Raw genomic sequence first — 19331 nt, 5'->3', positions numbered from 1 at the left:
TTTGAAAATGTTTTAAAAAGTTTAAATTTGGCATGATTTTTATGGATGTTACACATAAAAATAAAGTTTAGGATTTTCTTGTCAAATCGTTGAAAATATTAGGACTTTAGGGTATAATTAGTTCTTGAGTCAATATTCTTAGCCTTTATTGGCTCGAAGCTCTTTATTTTTTGTTCGATGAGCAGATCCATTTAATGTTAATGATGAATCCGTATTGATGCTTTATTACACATATTTTTCTGAGATGACTCATAGACCTTAATATTGGAATTCTATATCATCAATATTCTTTTTCTTTCTTTCTCTCATCCTTCCATTTATCCATACCCTTTCTTTTTTATTTCGATTGACAACTTAGAAGCATATTTTTTAATAAATAATAAAAAAGATTTCAGTTGCTACAACAATATGAACAATATATCATATATTGATTGATTCTTTGGATCCAGATAATACGAAGTGATGAGTTGGTTTTTTGTTAGAAATTTAATGGTATGCTAGTCTTTAAGCATAAGAGTTATTGAAATCTTTAACGTTTATTTCTTGTTAAATATGTTTTTTAATCTCAACAAACTGACATTGAAAAAATAAAGATAATCAAGAAAGAAAAAAAAAAGCAGGGTTGTGTTGACTTTTTGCAGTCCTAAAAATGGAAAACTAAGAAAACCGAAAAAACAAAATGCCATTCCTACCCCTTCTCAACCTTTTTGACTAGGTGTGTGTTGTTTGTGTTTATACAATCTGTCATCTCTCTCTAGTTCAAGATTTGACGGTGAACCAAGAAGAAAGCTTTACAAGTCTTTTCATCCTTTTCCGCTCTCTCTTTTGCATATGTTTCCTCTAATCGTAATTGTATCAGGGTAAAGATAATAAGAAAAACAATGGTGTTGCGACAAAAAACACAATTAAAAGTACTTGGCCTACGAAAGTACAGTAAAGCCTCGATATTTTCAACGATTTGACAAGAAAGTCCTAAACTTTATTTTTTTGATAGTAAAGTCCTAATTCACGATTTGACAAGAAAGTCATAAACATTGTTTTTTTGACAGTAAAGTCCTAATTACCACCTAACCGGAAAAAAGGGTAAACATATCAAAAATTGTAGTAATTAGGGATTTACTGTCAAAAAAATAAAGTTTATGACTTTTTTGTCAAATCGATGAGAATATTGAGACTTTAGTGTATATATCTTTTTTTAATTGTAATTAAAAATATATTATTTTTAATGGGAGTAATCTAAACTAAAATTGTAGCAGACTCAAATACAAACATGTGGATATAAATATCGTTAAAATCCATGATCGTATGAAGAAGTCACGACGTCTTGAACACAAGACCTAATCCAAACCACAAGAACTAAACAACCAAACAGCTAACGTCGCGGTGGCGGTGGCCATAAGCATGAACAAGATTGACCCGCGTAGGATGTAGTGAGAAAAAACTAAAAAAGTCGATCATAAGTACTGAATGTGTATAAAAACAACAAAAACTTATTTTGGAACAAAAAAATATTAATGACTAAATATGCAAAAAAAATAGTAAAAACTAAATGTGTACAAAGTAAGAAATATATCACCATTTTAAGTCATTTTTTCCGGCTTACCTGGTAGAGCCATTCATAAGGACTAAATGTGTATAGTTAAAAAAGTTAAAGGGGTAAATATGGACAAACAAAACTTTGTGAATACAAATCAAAAAATATATTGCCCTTTTAAGTCAATATCCCTTATAAATAATTAGAAAAACAGAAACAATATATTATTTATTTATAAATACTTAACTTTTGTTTTCTAACGGTAACTCATCAATATAATTTTTCAAAACCCCAAGAATTATAGATTATAGAATGTCAAAAAAATTATTCATGAATTACAATGGCCATTTATGTAATTTTTATGTAGAAAACAACTTTGCGTTTGCCCCTCGGTGAACGACGTCGTTAGAACGCAATCTACAACTTGGTATAGAAAGACTAGAAAGCCCTTTGCAGGCGAGGGCCTAGTAGCTTCCTCTTTAAACCCTTCCCATCGTTCTCTTTCATATCGGTAAAACCCTAGCCTCCCTGCTTCCTCCTTCTCAAAGAAACAGGCTTTCAATCCGCCGAAAAAATGGTATTCTTTTGCTTGAATCCCTTTTCCCTTTTAAATTTTATGTTTTTGTAGCAGTCTTCTATATATCAAATGATCGAAGTTCGTATCTGGTTCTTGAAATATTTTGATTTCTTTTTGCAGACCGGAGAAGCTGTGAATCCAAAAGCGTACCCACTAGCTGACTCTCAGCTTACAATTACGATATTGGATCTTGTTCAACAAGCCGCTAATTATAAGCAGCTTAAAAAGGGTGCCAATGAAGGTATACTCACTCTTTAACCCTTGTAAATCTTACTTCTTTCGATCATTATATATGAAGGATTGGGTATTTTTTGGTGATTATAGCGATATAATCCAATCGTATGAATGTTTTTCTTTGAGCTTTAGGAGAATTACTTAGTATTGTGATTTTGGATTTTGTAAATTATCCCAAATTTTTAAGTCCTAAGAGCACCTGTATCTTTTGTTTTCTTCAAAAAAACTCTTCGCAACTGGTCAAACACTCAAAACATGACTTGATTATCTTGATATTCAAGATGGGTATTTTTAGATGTTAGTCGTTTGCTAATTTACGTTTTTACCCCTTGATTCACAGCTACAAAGACCCTCAACAGGGGTATATCTGAGTTTGTAGTGATGGCAGCAGATGCTGAGCCTCTTGAAATTATTCTCCATCTTCCCCTTCTTGCTGAAGACAAGGTATTCAACAATCTACAAATTATTCATTAAGATTTTGATATTTTTTTTCAATGAAAATGTCTTAATTTTATAAACATATTTGGCAATTTGCAGAATGTTCCATATGTTTTTGTTCATTCAAAGGAAGCCTTAGGTCGAGCATGTGGAGTCACAAGGGCTGTGATTGCATGTTCAGTGACAAGTAATGAAGGCAGCCAATTGAGATCTCAAATACAACAACTCAAGGTTAGAAACGTCTTTTTGCAAGACACTTATTACTCAATACTTAGATAAGCGACACTTTAGGGTTCTAAAATGGTTTTTGTTTTGACTTTTGATTTTGCAGGATGCGATTGAGAAGCTTTTGATCTAAACAGGAAATATGGAAATTCGGTGTGATGGGCCTTTGTGGATTTGAGTTTTGACTCCATTGTTAGAGGCTTTGATCTTTCTTTTTCCTATAAATTTTATCAATTAATGTACTGAATTTTTTGTTTTTTGTTTCAATCTTGATGCATTTTTGCAACCATGAACACCTATGATTTCTAGTTTTGTGTAACAGTGAAGTTTTATATGCAATTTTTCTTTGTTGTCAAGAAACATATTGTCTTTAATGTTGTCCTTAGACTAATTGATGATATTAATGGATTTGAAAAGGTCTATATGATGTTCAAATGCAAGTATTACTAACAATATTTGTTGTTGCTTTTGTAGTTTTTTAATGCTCCTTAAGACTAATTGATGATATTATGCTATTTTATTATATTTCTATTATGAAAATTTGTTTGTAAAATATTTTACTACCGATTAACATTTTTTTTTTGTTCTTTTTAGTCGGTAAATTATATCCCGTTTTTTACAATACCTCGACTCCACCTAGGCAGCTTATATGGAACAAATTGCAACGTCATTTTGTTAAATTCAACCAAAAGAGAATATAACAAGCCATTATCAAAGAGGGATGCATAGATTAAAGATATGGAAAAGGACATGGCATTGTCTATGGAATTTGAGAAAATGAATTTGAGCTTAGGCTAACCTCACTACATTAGGTGTACTAAGTGTTAACTGATAAGCTAGTTGTTAACTTATAAGCTAGCTGATAAAAAAATAACGTTTGGTAAAAAGAGTTGATAAACTAATTAATAAAAAATATAGTTGGTAAAGTTAGTTGAGAAACTACTGGAAGATATAAAATGATATAAAAAGACATTTAAAAATCTTAAAAAATAAACTAGTTTATCATCTAGCCAATGCACCAAACATAGTCTTAGTTAATAATAGTGGTCAAATTGTGGTTTTAGTCGGTGATTTGTAACTACCGGTTTACAGTAATTTTGGCCATCTTTTGATGAGTGTTATATGTAATTTTAATGTAATATTGGCCATATTTTGTAGATGTTGGGAGGAAATTGAATTGATGTAATTATAATGTAATATTTGGTCATAGTTTGTAACCGTTTATATCATTATACTTTTCGTATTTTACTTTTAGTCTAAATGCAAAATACATGTAACTTTTGTCCTTTGAGCATCTAGGCTTCAAAGAAAAAATTTACGAGTAACCATTTTATCAGAATGAACATGTACAATGTTATAAACAAGTTAATAACATTATACTTTAAAGTAAAAAAAAATTACCCGTAGTCGTATTTATCATAACATTCATTCTACTTTCATTTCCATGTTTAGGCTTTACAACAGTTTGGTTTCCGCATAGATAGTTGGATCAAAGATTACAAATGGGTCGAAAGAATACAAAAAACTGTCAAAATGTATTTTACTTTCATTTTACAGTAGTTACTTCTGTAAATTGCTTTCATTTTATGGCATTTTACTTTCAGTTTAAATCCTAAAATTCCAGCATTCATTTTATAACATTGGAAAACATAGGAGATTTCAAATTTTCAATAACGGAACTTCATAAAAATAAATCTTATTTTGTATGAGTTAATGTGGATCGAAGGGAGTGACACTTTCCATTAAGTAGTATGGTTTAAGGACAGAGATTTTATGCGATTCACTTGGGGAATATGAAGAGATAAAACAAGGTTTTGTTTATTATCTAGCTTTCGAAGCTTGGTTTAATATTATCCAGTAAGATATTAATCATATGATGTGGACGTGCCGGAGTGGTTATCGGGCATGACTAGAAATCATGTGGGCTTTGCCCGCGCAGGTTCGAATCCTGCCGTCCACGATAATTTTTTTGGTTTTTAAAACCATCTCAAAGTCAAATCCGTAGTCTTAAATAATACTATTTTAATATCTAAGATTCATGCGACAAAATAATATCAAATTATAATCTTGTTAGGTTTCTTGAAATTCCATTTTATGTTCATTTTTTTTATCAAAAGACCAAAATTACCCTTCTTATATATGAATTCCATCCTATTTTCTTTTTATTTATTTATTTATTTATTTATTTTTGTTTTAAAACTATCTCAAATCCACAGTCTTGATTTTCATATCTAAGATTCATGCGACAAAATAATATGAAATCCCAATCTTGTTAGGTTTCTTGAAATTCCAATCTTGTTAGGTTTCATTTATTTTTATTAAAAGATAATAATTACCCTTGCTATATATAAATAAATTCCATTCGATTTTCTTTCAATCAAATCAATGCAATCAAACGCCTTGAAATTCCAAACGTACTCTAAGAATTTTAATTCAATCATCTTCCAATATCAAAACAAAGAAAAAACCAATATCTCTATAAAAACTTCACTTCCTCAATAACATCATCATTCACCTTTAAACATTTAATTCCCACCCCCAAAACCCCAGCCATCCAATAAATCTCACCCGTTTGTGGATGTGACATATCATCCGATGAAAACATATGACCCGACCCGAGCTCCCCCACATCCACCCAACTCAACCCGACAACTTTCTTCACATTCATATCTCTCATCCCTTTCCTAATCCTTGCCACCTCACCCCACTCCCCTTTCTCCGCATACAAATTCGACATCAAAACATACGAACCACTTTCCTTAGGCTTCATCCTCAACAAAACCTCCCCCACCCTCTTCCCCCTCTCCATATCCCCATACACTTTACAACTCCCCAACAAACTCTGCAACACTGGAATCCCAATTCCCCCCGGAATCCGCCCCATCAACTCCTCCGCCGCCTCCAACCGCCCCGCCCGCCCATACATATCCACCATACACGAATAATGCTCCGGGCTCGGCTCAATTCCATACACTTCAACCATCGACTTAAAAACCTCGTTTCCCTCCTCCACCATTCCATTCCGCCCACACGCGGTTAACACCGATAAAAACGTAATGGAATCGGGATCGAACGATTGGTTTAACATCTCTTGATATAATTCCATGACGGAATCGTAATTCCCGTGTCGGGAATGAGCGGAAATGATCGCGGTCCATGCCACTTGATTCTTGTTGGTGATTTCGTTAAAGACTTTACAAGATTCGTGTATGCTTCCGCGTTTTGCATACATGTCTAAAAGAGCTCCTAATACGATTGAGTTTTTGTTGTATCCGAGTTTTGTTAAGTGGCAATGGGAGCATTGACCGGATTTCAATGGGATTGACTCTGAAGACGCGATTGCACTTAAGACACTACCGAATGTGTATTCGTTAGGGTTTGAATCCATTGAGTGGAATGTGATTAATGCTTGTTGGAATAGCTTGTTGAAAGTGAAACCGGAGATTAATGCGTTCCATGAAATGGTAACTTTGTGTTTGATTTCTTTGAAGATGTTGATGGAGGATTGTATGGAGTTGAAAGTCGCGTACATTGTGATGAAGCTATTGGCTACGATTGTTTCGGAGATGAAGTTTGATTTTATGGATAATGCGTGGATGGTTTGACCTTGTTTGACCATGGTGGATGAACATATGGTGTGTATTAAGCTAACGAATGTGACCTCGTTTGGATACACGTTATCCATTCTCATGTTGTTGAATAAAGACAGAGCTTTTTCTTCACTTATGGAGATTATTGTAGTCCAAGAAACAACGTTGCGAATTTTCATGCTTTCGAATACTAATTTTGCATCTTGGATTTGGTTGCATTTTGAGTATGTGGAGATTAGAACATTGGAGACTGATTCGTGAGTTTCGTATCCGGTTTTGATGGTTAATGTGTGTATTTGTTTTCCAAGATTTAAGTTTCTTGCATGTCCGGAAGCTGAAACTGCACTTGTGAATGAAACATGATCAAGATTCATTCTTGATCTGATCATGTGGATGAAAACAGTGATTGCTTGTTCTCCGTAGCTTCCTTCTTGGCTATATCCTGAAAGCATGGCGTTCCATGAGACTAAATCTTTCATTGGCATTTCATCGAACACCTTCTCTGCGTCCACTATTCGTTCCCATTTTGAGTAGAGGGTTATAAGTGCATTTGCGATGAAACCTTCACTTTGCATTCCGGTTTTTAGAACAAGAGAGTGTAACTGGATTCCGAAGAGAAATTCTTCACAGTCTGCGCAGTGTGCTAATGCAGAAGTGTACGTCACTGCATCGAAAGTAACCCCAATATGATTCATTCGACAAGCAAAACTCAGAGCTTCGTTATTGTTCTTAAACCCTGAGAGTAAGGTGTTCCATGAAACGATGTCTGGGTTGGTCAATTTCTCGAAAATAGTCATAGCATGATCGATTTGTCCGGCTTTGGAGTACATGTTCATCAAAGAATTGGAGACGGATAAAAATGAATCAAGGCCAGACGTGAATGCAAATCCATGGATTTGACACCCAAGTTTTGGGTCTCCACGACATGCCTTGGTAGCAAGAGCAGTGGAAACTTCATCGACATGAGTAACACCCACTTCCCGAATCTGTTTCTTGAAGATTTCAAGAGCTTGGAAAGAGCGGTTTTGGTGCAAAAGATCAAGCATGGAGTGGTGGAGATAGTCGAGGTTTGGTTGAGGAATTTGAACGAACAGTTGGTGCCCATCTTGAAAAGAACGGAAGTTTACTACACTTTTAGCGTGGATGCATTTGGAAACCAGTTGGCGTGCAATCATCAAAGTAGTTCAATCAAATAACAATGGAATATTTGTTGAAATAAGAAACATATATCGCATCTAAAAGACCTCCTTGATGTTTCAAGAAAGAACTTTTAATATCGAATCATCATCCGCTTACTAGACTCGATGAGAGGAGAAGCAAAAGAAACAACTAATTTTGGTACGATCGTTGAGGGTCGGATGGTCGCAATGGTCCAATCGATTTCGGGACTCGCTGTTGAAAATTGAAATATAAAAATGTAGGGTTTTCAATTACTGAAGGGTCCTACTAAATTTACTCCCAGCTATACCCTAATGAATTTCATAGTGTGCTCCTATTTAGGCATGTGGGACCAGGGTGGAGAGGGTGCGGCTTGGGCTATGGTTTGCCACCTTAGCTCTGACAAACATCGTGTCTAGTCTGCGGTTTAAGGCGGTTTAGAGAGTGATTAAGCTAAGCTTCGTACCATCGAGTCATTCTTTCTCTCGATCAAGATCAATATTTTAGCTTAGATATCAATCTCTCGGACTAATCAATCTTTCCAATATCAATCAATTACTCATTAATATTTAATCATTTAAATCATATGATATAATGTATATCACAGATAACACATCCCTGGATGTTAGAGTAGTGTTACTCACTTGGTTAATTAGCAAACTAATTTCAGTTTTGGTTTCAATCACTCGTTATCTATCAGCTCTTCATATGGTAGCACCTCACCGTATCCTGTATCATCCATACAACAATATATCTTCGCCGTAGTAATCTCCCGCAAATAACTCCCACACAACATCTCCAATCCTGTGTGTCAAAACTCCCTCAAATGACTCGAGACTCACATATTTATATCGGGCATGGTCACGTCGTGTCCATCTATGTCTCAAGTCTTGACAATCAAAAGAACCCCGGTTTCGTCACATATTACACTCTCCCACCAAGTGTCCTTGTGACTTGCCTCATTTCACGTCGTGACACATCTATTGTCACGTCGTGATGATCGGATAGACTTCGTCTTGCCACGTGTCACTCTTTGGTTGACATGTGTAATCATGACTCACCTATCCCCACGTCGTGAGCAACGTACTTTCACGTTGTGATGGTCAAAAGTTGAACGTTGACTTTGGCTTCCGTTAACTTTCTCAAAATAACAACATACTTCCATCTAAACTTCAAACGACCATAAAATTCTCATACAAACTCCGTTTTCGATGATCTTTATATCCACACGTTCCTCTTTGAAAGGTCTATCACTTTCTCAACTCCATTTTGCTAAATAACAAATATCCAATTTAAAGTAACTCCAAGTTGCATTTCACCTACTCGCCTCATATCAGTTTATATCTTCTGAAATGATACCTGGTCACGAAAGACAGGTATTACAGTAAATACTTAAACATGAGTTTCCATAAAATATACAACTTAAAAAAATTTATAAAAATGAATACTTGATCTTTGATGGTTAGTGAAATTCATAGTTGTACAAATAACTATAGATAAGTGAAAAAACACTTGGAATATTAAACAATTAAGACAAAACTTCAAAAATGGTCCCTGTGGTTTTCAAAAATATCAAGTTTAGTCCCTAAGTTCAAAAAACCTCACAGATGGTCCCTATGGTTTCAAAACTTTTAACAAATGGTCCTTCCGCCTAACTCCGTCAGCTTTCTACCGTTAAGTGAGGGGCATTTTCGTCATTTCAATACATAGGGACCATTTATGAGGTTTTTTATTACTTTTTTTAAAATAAATAAATAAATAAATAGAATTTAATATGCAAGGGGTCCCACCTCTCTCTCTCTCTCTCTCTCTCTCTCGTTGGAGAAGGAAAATACCACAGATCTGCACAAACCCACACGTTAATGTCTTGTGACCTCCTAAAACCCAGAACCCCAAATTTAAGAACCCCAAGAAAAGTAGAAAAAGTCGATCGAAGTTTCACTCGTTGTAAAGAATCGAGTTCCCCTCATCTTCAAGCTCAAGTTTGTTATCGAAATGGAGGATTGTGGACTTGGTGTCGGTGATGCTCTTTGTTCTTCTAACTCCGATTAGGGTTTCGTCACTGCAACACCAACGAACAACAGATCTTGGGGGAAGGTTGTCTCGGTGATGATGGTGTGTCCCGATTGAACAGGTGGTGATGCAAAGGATGGAACAGAGGATGGTGGCGTATGTAGGTGGTGTAGCGGCGACGATGACACATAGATCGAAGCTAGGGTTGTTAGCGACGACTTTGTCAATCTCTTTTTCCGATGACGGCTTCGTTTCCAGTTAGTGATTTCGTCTTCCAGATCTAACGAGCATCAAGGGTGACGGCGAGAAAACATGTGTTGATCAAATTTTGTGTGAGTGTGCTCATCTGATTTCGTTCTTCAGTTAGGGTTTTCATCAAATTTCGTATGTGTGTGTTCATCTGACTTTGTGTGTGTATATCTTATATGATTTTATGTGTGTATGAGTTTATGTTCATCGAATCTGATTTCGAGTGTGTGTGTATTCATTAGATAGGGGTGAACTCGAGAACAAACCCATATTTTGTGTATTGTTTTTGTTTATGGATGATTTTTTGGCCAATGGTGGAGGTGGCAGACCGTCATGGTTGCAGACTGTGGTGGTGGTAGAAGGTGTTCGAATGGTGGTGGTGGCGGAATATGTTCTTGACTGCTCTTGAATATATGAATATGTTCTTGCTGTTTATCAAACACAAACACACACACACACACACACAGGTAGGACCCTTGCATATTAAAGTTTATTTATTTATTTTAAAAAAAAAGTAATACAAAACCTCATAAATGGTCCCTGTGTATTGAAATGACGAAAATGCCCCTCACTTAACGGTAGAAAGCTGACGGAGTTAGGCGGAAGGACCATTTGTTAAAAGTTTTGAAACCATAGGGACCATCTGTGAGGTTTTTTAAACTTAGGGACTAAACTTGATATTTTTGGAAACCACATGGACCATTTTTGAAGTTTTGTCAACAATTAAACATGAATTTCCATAAAATATACAAAATTAAAAATCTATAAAATTGAATACGTGATATTTGATGGTGAGAGAAATTCATTATTATACAAATATCTATAGATAAATAAAAAGAAACCACTTGGAATATTAAATACTTAAACATGAATTTCCATAAAATATACAACTTTAAAAATCTAAAATATCGACCATTTCTAAATCCACCAGAACTACCAAAATATTGAAATATCAAATCAGAAATAACCAATAATATAATACATAATTACTTAGTTCATGTGCCTAATGATCTGTAGGGTAAAAAAATAAAAGTAAAATATTATAATCAACGTTAAAATGAAAGTTAAATGATGTGAATGATATTAAAGTAAAATTAAAGTGATATAATTCACATTAAAATAAGAAAATGCTATGGTTGACACTAAAATGTTATAATCGTCATGAAAATGAAAGTTGAACTCTATAACTGAAAAAATGAAACTAAAATGATGTAATCGACATTAACATGAAAGTTAAATGTTATGATAGAAAAAACAATGAAAATAAACTGCAATAATCAACATTAAAATGAAAGTTGAATGCTATAATTGAAAAAAAAATCAAAAGTAAACTATTATAATCAACATTAATATGGAAGTTGAATGCTATAATTCAAAAAAATAATAGTAAATGTTGTAATTGACATCAAAATGAAAGTCGGATACTATAATTGAAAGAATGAAAGTAAAATGCTATAGTCGACATGAAACTGATAATTGAATGCTATAATTAAAAAAACAAAAGTAGAATGCTATAATCGACATGAAATTGATAGTTAATGCTATAACTGGAAAAAAATGAAAGTAAAATGTTGTAGTTAACATTAAGGTGAAAGCTAAATGCTATAATAAGAAAAATGAAAGTAAAATGCTATAATCTATAATAACATGAAAGTTGAAAAATATGACTGATAAATAAAAGTAAAATGTTATAATCAACATTAACATGAATGTTGGATGCAATAATTGACGAAATGAAAGAAAAGTGCAAAATCGACATCACACTGAAAGTTAAATGCTATAGTTGAGAAAAATAATGAAAGTAAAATGATATAATCGATATGAAATTGAAAGTTAAATGCTATAATTGAAATAAAATTAAAGTGCATTGTTATAATTAACATTAACATGAAAGCTCAATACTATAATTAAAAAATTAAAGTTAAATGCTATAATCGACATTAAAATGAATGTTCAATGCTATAACCGAAAAAAAATGTAAAATGTTATAATCGACAATAACATGATAGTTGAATGATGTAACTGAAAAAAATAAATGAAACTAAAACACTATCTACATCTTGGTATTTTTACCTCCCGTCAACTTTTATTTAATGTCGATTATAGCTTTTTATTTTAATTTCATGTACTGTATTATATTATTTTTCTATTTCTATGTATTGTTCTAATTTCATGTTTTGAGACATATTGTTTTTATTTAATGTTATTATCAAAGATACTATAATTTCACCCTGTGTTGCACCTCTTATCGATTTAGATATAAATTTGAGCCTATTATCGATCAAGAAGTGTTATTTTAACTAGCCAAACGCCATAAATGTTTAATGGTTCGAAAGCTACTGCTTAATTGAATTGTTAAGACGTGAAACAAACGAACCCTTAATTTCATAAAAAGCTTTTAGGTGGTCAATAACTAGAGATGATTTAAACTAATAACTTTTTGTTTGATAATATTAGTGTAACTATGTGGTAGCAAAACTAAAATGTAATAGAAAAGATTAATGCTTGGAGATGCTCTTATTAAACTATCTCATATCCATAATATTCTAAACAATTTCATACCAAAAAAATCTCCCTCAAACTAAAAAAATGTAACATCCCGAGTTCAGGAGTGCAAGTTCAGGGTTCAAAGTGTAATTGTGAAAGAGCAACTCGACGAGTCCATGGGTGGACTCGGCGAGTAGGGTCGCGATTCTGGTAGCGTGTTTAGTGGCCAACTCGACGAGTCGGCGGCTGGACTCGGCGAGTTGGTGCTGAGTGGAGAAAACCCTAATTCGGGGGTTGAGCCCTATATAAAGAACATGGTATCCTCTCCCCAGCCTCCTGACCTTCCCCTTGAGTTCCAGAAGCCCTAGATTCGTGTGAGCTTTCCTTGTGAGAGATTGGAGCCTTTGTGGAGGGAATCTTGGGGAGAAATCGAAGAGCAAGAAGGTTAGAGCAAGGGGCTTTGCATAGATTCAGCTTATTCTTTAGTTGGAGCTTTCGTTTGAGGTAATAATCTGTTGATTGAGCTTTTGTGCATCTAAATCTATCATTTGTGGGGTTTTGGGGCATAAATGAGGTCCATCTCCAGTTTGGTGTAAGATCTGAGGTTGCTACCTCAGATCTAGGTTGTTAATAATCCAGAAAGCCATAAAGTCTATGCACATGAGTTGTGGGTGAAGTTCTTTTGTCCCAAACCCTAGCCCTAGAGTATATTATGCTTAGATCTCTTTGGATTCACGTAAAGTTTGCCACTTTACGTGATGGATGGCTTGTAGAAGGGTAGATCTATGGATGTGAGACCATGCATGGCTTGGAAAGCCTCTGTATGGGTTAAGAGCTAGTGGTACTCGGTGAGTCACATGGGTGTACTCGGCGAGTTGCTTGAAGATGGGCAGGAACTCGACGAGTTGGAAGAACAACTCGGCGAGTTGGTTGAAGATAGCCTTGGACTCGGCGAGTCTGGTCGTGAGATCCTAACCATCTTCTGGTTGAGCCGTGAACCGGTGAGTCAAAGGAGGAATCGGTGAGTTGAGTGCGAGGGGACTTAGAGTTGTTGGACTCGGCGAGTCTCGGGGTGACTCGGCGAGTTGAGTCGCGGATTGGGGAAGTTCTGAGCTTGGGGACTCGACAAGTCATCGGGTTGACTCGGCGAGTAGAGTCAGTCAGGAGGTTGACTTTGACTTTGACTTTGACCAAGGGTTGACCATTTGACTTCCTGGTGTAACACCGTAAATTTCAAGACAAAATTTTCATTTAAAATAATCATTTTAATCTTAGAACACTTGTTTAAAATCTCATTCATAATTGAATTACAAAACATAGCTTCATTTTCACTTGCATAGAAAACCAGGATCCTCCAAAATATGACTCTTTCTCTGGTGTGTACAATCAAGCTGGTGCCGTCCCGTGATACTGAAAGAAACCTGAAAACAACATAACACAAAACACTGTAAGCACGAAGCTTAGTGAGTTCCCCAAAATACCACATCAAACATATTAGCCACTCGAGGCTACAACTCTGTGGGTCCGTGCACCCATACTCTGTGAACCCTCAGGTTCTAACTCTGTAAACAAGCATAGCATAAATCACATAGAAGAATGCAGTGCAACACATAACATACATAGCATACAAATACTCTATCATATAACTCTGGTTACCTACTCAAGGTAAAGTATAGTGAGAAGACTCACCTCGCGTGTCTCGATATCTCACAACCCTGGGAATCCCTCGTGCCCGATTCTCCGAGCTCTAATCCTCCTATAACATTATATGTCCCTAGTTAACACTTTATATCTCTAATGTTGACTATCCCTAAGAAGTCAACACAGGTCCACTCTGGTCAACGGTCAACGGTCAACGGTAAACTTTGACCGGACTCGGCAAGCGCTAGGGCGAATCGGCGAGTCTAGACGTCCTCCCCAACTCTCTAAGATTCCCTTTCTACACGTCGAGTATCTCCCCTGACTCGATGAGTTCCTCCTGGAAGAATCGCGGGGCCACCCCGACTCAACTCGCCGAGTCTGAAGAACAACTCGGCGAGTCCCAGTTCGACTCAGACCACCTGTTAACCCTCTCTAACTCGCCCTGACTCACCGATCCAACCCATAACCCGGACAGGACCATTCTAAGGCAATCTTCAAGCTACTCGCCGAGTCTGTTCATCAGACTCGGCGAGTCCATGCCATGCAACCGCTCAAACTGCTTTCTAAGGTCAGATCTGCTCCGGCAATTCATAGGTCTGGCCTTCCTAGACTGGTTCATCACGTAAAGTCCTTATTTCGGTGCTCATAATACACCCCATGACTCATAATTGACGTTTTGACCTAAGGCATAAGGATTCCAATCCAAAACCTCCATTGATTCCTGAAAAACTCAGGCATGGGACACTCTGGACTTCCAAGGGTCCCAATATAGGGTTCCAATCGTTTGGGGGACTAAGGAAACACTCGATCTAGCCACAAAAGGGTTCAATAAACCCTAAATCCATATACACATCAACATAGAAGGGAACAACTCGAAATATTACCTGAATAACGTTGCTCTGTGTCCCCAACCCTCAGAATATGGCTTCTCCTGTTGTTCCCTTAACCAAGCCTCCTCCTCCTCCTTGCAAAATAACACTTCCAAGATCAATAATGGTCTTCTACCTTGCTCCAGATGCTCACAATTGAATTAGGGTTTCACTCAAAGGACTAGGGTGAACAATGACGGCCATAAGGCCCCTTATATATGTCCCAAACCTGGGAAGTTAGGGTTTCGCTAAACAGCGCGGACTCGCCGAGTCCATATCCGGACTCGCCGAGTCCAGTCGCGAACCCGCGACCAGATCCGCGATCCTACTCGGCGAGTCTGAGCTCCAACTCGCCGAGTCCCCTCTTAAAACACCCAAAATCATAAATATAACAATACCTGGAATTCCGGGCTGTTACACCTGGAGCATTTTGGTAATTATTGGCATTTGTTTTGAGTTCAGTGTTGGTGTTGGCTAGTGGTGGAGATCGTGTCAGTGGTCGGAGCATCTTGGTATTATCTTTCAGTCGGCAGTTGCGAGGTGAGTTATCCTCACTATATCGACAGGGTCTACGGCACCAAGGTCGGCCCTCTATCGGATTGTGATCCGGGTATCATTGTTATGTTATTGCTTTGCTATGTTTGCATCCTGGTAGTTAGGATGGTATATGTTAGAGACCTGGTTAAGGTCGGTATCCTGGTATACAGGATGATGCTATGCTAGTGACCAGTTAGGTCGGTATCCTGGTTAGGATGATGTTATGATATGTGATCTGCTAGATCGGCTTATTGAATATGAATTGTTATATGATTGAATGTTTATGTGCACATGGTTGTTAGACTGGGGTTGGGTTGAGCCTGGTCTTGCTTTGTGTTGTAGGCCAACATACCCAGGGCGGACCGGTTGTCCCGAAGGCCCAGAGAGCGGTCCGGATAGGCTGTAGGCCCCAAGAGGGCAGACCAGACGTGCCGAGGCTCGGAGAGTGGACCAGGCCGACTAAAGGCCCAGTACGGGCGGACCAGTCATACTGTAGACTCAGAGAGTGGACCAGGTGGATTGAAGGCCCGATGCGGGCAGACCAATCACACTATAGACTTGATGTATATGGTTAGACTCGGAGGGTGGACCAGGTGGACTAAAGGCCGATGCGGCGGACCAGTCACACTGTAGACCCGAAGTGCATGGCTGCTCTGTGTTCTGCTATGATATGGCATGTTGTGCGTGTATGGTATATGTGGTTGGTATTTTGGGGGTATCTCATTAAGCTTTCGGGCTTACAGTTGTGGTTTAATGTTTTTCAGGTTCTTCAGGAGACCGTGGCAATGCAAAGGCGTGATCGTACCGCTCCTCATGATTTTGTTTTATGATGTGGTTCTGGGAAGACTCTGATAATAATTATATTGAAAACATTTTTGTAATAACTTTATTAAACTGGGTTGTTTTCGAAAAGTTTAAATTGGTTGAAATTTTTTTAGTGTTACAAAAAACACAAAATTCTCTCTACAATAAATGAAAACTTTCAATTCAATCACTTTTTAAAAACCAAAAAACATATCATCTATATAAAACTTAACTTTCTCCATAACATCATCCCTTTAAAAATCTAATTTCCACCCCTAGAATCCCCACCATCCAATAAATCTCCACCATTCGTGGATGCGACATATCATTCGATGAAAATACATGAGTCGATGAGTATCCACCCACATCACACACATCTACCCAACTCAACCCAACAACTTTCTTCACATTCCTCTCTTTCATCGATTTCCTAATCCTCGCCACCTCATCCCACTCCCCCATCTTCGCATACAAATTGGACAACAAAACATACGAACCACTTTTCGTGGGATCCATATTCAACAAACCCCCCCCCCCCCCCCCCACCCTCTTCCTCACCTCAAAATCTCCATAAACTTTATAATTCCCCAACAAACTCTGCAACACCGAAGTCCCAATTCCATTCCCAACCCTACCCGGAATCCGCCACATCAACCCCTCTTCCCCCTCCAACCGCCCTGTGAATGCTTGCTCTCCGTAGCTTCCTTCTTGGCTATAACCTGAACGCATGGTGTTCCATGACACTAAATCTGTCATTGGCATTTCATCGAACACCTTTTATGCGTCCACTATTCGTTCCCATTTTGAGTAGAGTATTATTAGTGCATTTGCGATGAAACCTTCACTTTGCATTCCGGTTTTTAGAACAAGAGAGTGTAACTGAATTCCGAAGAGAAATTCTTCACAGTTTGCGCAGTGTGCTAATGCAGAAGTGTAAGTTACTGCATCAAACATAACCCCTATATGATTCATTCGACAAGCAAAACCCAGAGCACCGTTACTGTTGTTAATCCCTGAGAGTAAGGTGTTCCATGAAACGATGTTTGGGTTGGTCAATTTCTCGAAAATAACGATAGCACAATCGATTTTTCCGGCTTTGGAGTACATGTGCATCAAAGAATTGGAGACGGAAAGAAATGAATCAAGCCCAGACGTCAAAGCAAATCCATTATTTTTGACACCCAAGTTTTGGGTCTCCACGACATGCCTTGGTAGCAAGAGCAGTGGAAACTTCATTGATATGAGTAACACCCATTTCCCGAATCTGTTTCTTGAAGATTTCAAGAGCTTGAAATGAGCGGTTTTGGTGCAAAAGATCGAGCATGGAGTGGTGGAGATAGTCGAGGTTTGGTTGCGGAATTTGAACGAATAGTTGGTGCCCATCTTGAAACGAATGGAAGTTTAACACACTTTTAGCGTGGATGCATTTGGAAATCAGTTAGCGTGCAATCATCAATGGAATATTTGTTGAAATGAGAAACTATAATCCATCTAAAAGAGCTCTTGATGTTTCAAGAAAAATAAAAATAACATCTTCATCAAGGAATCATCATTGAAATATGAATCCAGGGAAATGGGATGGGAAACAAATGAAAAATGTAGGGTTTTCAATTAGTATATATACGGGTAAATTGAGATCAAAATCGAAAACACTTTAGATATAGATGGGCCAAGAAATAAAACAAGAGACAATTACTAATGTAGTCAACTTTTTTTAATTACCTAAATTAAAAATAGTAAAAAATTAGTAATTGTTCAAAAATAGCCCATGAACCGGAGATAATTAGAGTGTGTTATTGTGTCACCAAATTGTCTACTGTTTCGTCAAATCGTTGTTTCAAGTTAATTATAATTTTTTTTTTCATTTCGAAAATCTAAAACCGCAGGTTATTTTATAACTTACGGTTTCCTCTCGACGAAACATGGTTTCCCAAATCGTAGTCTACGGTTTTAGGTAAAAAGTCTACGATTTTAATTTTTTTTAATAAATGGAGAGTAGTTTTACAAAAAATATTTTTTAACAAAATAATTGTCAAAAATCTACTCTAGATTTTACAAACAATATTGCAATTCTTTTTATAAATTAGTTTGTATAAATTTTTATGTGGTTTTTTAATAATATGTAGATATTTCAAGAAACTTTATTTTTATAAATAAATTACTTAATGTTTTTTTTATAAAACTAAAATTAAAGAATTGAACATGATGAAAACATAAAAGTTAAATTACATGAATGGTCCCTGTGGTTTGGAGTAATCTACATGTTTGGTCCCTAATTTTTTCTATCAGACGATCCTTAAAATGTAATTTTGTTGCACGTGTGGTCCCTACTAAATTAAAAAGACAATTTTACCCTTATAGTTTTATGTTCAGATTTATATATTATTTATTTGTTATTAAAAAAATCTATTTTAATCAAAAAATCTATAAGGTCCCACCCCCTATGGGTGTGCATGGTCCAGGTTGGGTTTGTTTTGGGCTAAAACCGAACCCAAACCGTTAATTTCGGTTTTCAATAATTTAACCCCAAACCGAAACCAATGGGTTCGGTTTTTCAGGTTCTCAGTTTTCAATGGGTCGGTTTGGGGTTTAAACCCAACCCAACTATAACCTTACATGTTCATGGATAGTCAGTGGCATTTCTTATATAAGAGAAGAAATGTTTATATGTTTATGTATTGGGGCTATGTGGGATGCGAACTAACATTCAGAATAAAAATCAACATAAAAGACAAGAAGAGTGGATGGGATTCGAACTCGAGACCTATCGTAGAGCATAAGCTTATATGTCCAAACACTTAACCACCAAACCAACGATTTGTACATTTTTCTAAATCACATAAAGAATATATATATATATATATATATATATATATATATATATATATATATATATATATATATATATATATATATATATATATATATAACCAAACTCACACATGTTTGCAAACAAGGAAACTCAGGGCTTGTAC

General features: G+C 36.3%; 3 protein-coding genes and 1 non-coding gene across 4 annotated transcripts; 2 read left to right on the top strand and 2 right to left on the bottom strand.

Moving 5' to 3' along the window:
- Positions 1–1954: 1954 nt before the first annotated feature.
- Positions 1955–3430, top strand: LOC111887214 (uncharacterized). Its single transcript, XM_023883370.3, has 5 exons — positions 1955–2111; positions 2232–2352; positions 2686–2789; positions 2883–3014; positions 3115–3430. The coding sequence occupies exons 1-5, from the start codon at positions 2109–2111 to the stop codon at positions 3139–3141; spliced, it is 387 nt and encodes a 128-aa protein (XP_023739138.1). The 5' UTR covers positions 1955–2108; the 3' UTR covers positions 3142–3430.
- A 1456-nt stretch (positions 3431–4886) lies between these two features.
- On the top strand, positions 4887–4968 carry TRNAS-AGA (transfer RNA serine (anticodon AGA)). The gene has a single exon. It is a non-coding gene; the product is annotated as a tRNA-Ser (tRNA).
- A 444-nt stretch (positions 4969–5412) lies between these two features.
- Positions 5413–8057, bottom strand: LOC111887217 (pentatricopeptide repeat-containing protein At4g32430, mitochondrial). Its single transcript, XM_023883385.3, has one exon. It carries the CDS (start codon positions 7771–7773, stop codon positions 5485–5487), a length of 2289 nt encoding a protein of 762 aa, XP_023739153.1. The 5' UTR covers positions 7774–8057; the 3' UTR covers positions 5413–5484.
- Positions 8058–16602: 8545 nt separating this feature from the next.
- Positions 16603–17809, bottom strand: LOC111887232 (pentatricopeptide repeat-containing protein At4g32430, mitochondrial). Its single transcript, XM_023883398.2, is given in 2 exon segments — positions 16603–17529; positions 17531–17809. Coding segments are annotated over 2 exon segments (1206 nt in total).
- Between the last annotated feature and the right edge of the window lie 1522 nt (positions 17810–19331).

Source organism: Lactuca sativa, chromosome 5 (genome assembly GCF_002870075.4).
Source record: "Lactuca sativa cultivar Salinas chromosome 5, Lsat_Salinas_v11, whole genome shotgun sequence".
NCBI classification, from domain to species: domain Eukaryota; kingdom Viridiplantae; phylum Streptophyta; class Magnoliopsida; order Asterales; family Asteraceae; genus Lactuca; species Lactuca sativa.
This window is presented reverse-complemented; position numbering and strand designations above follow the sequence as displayed.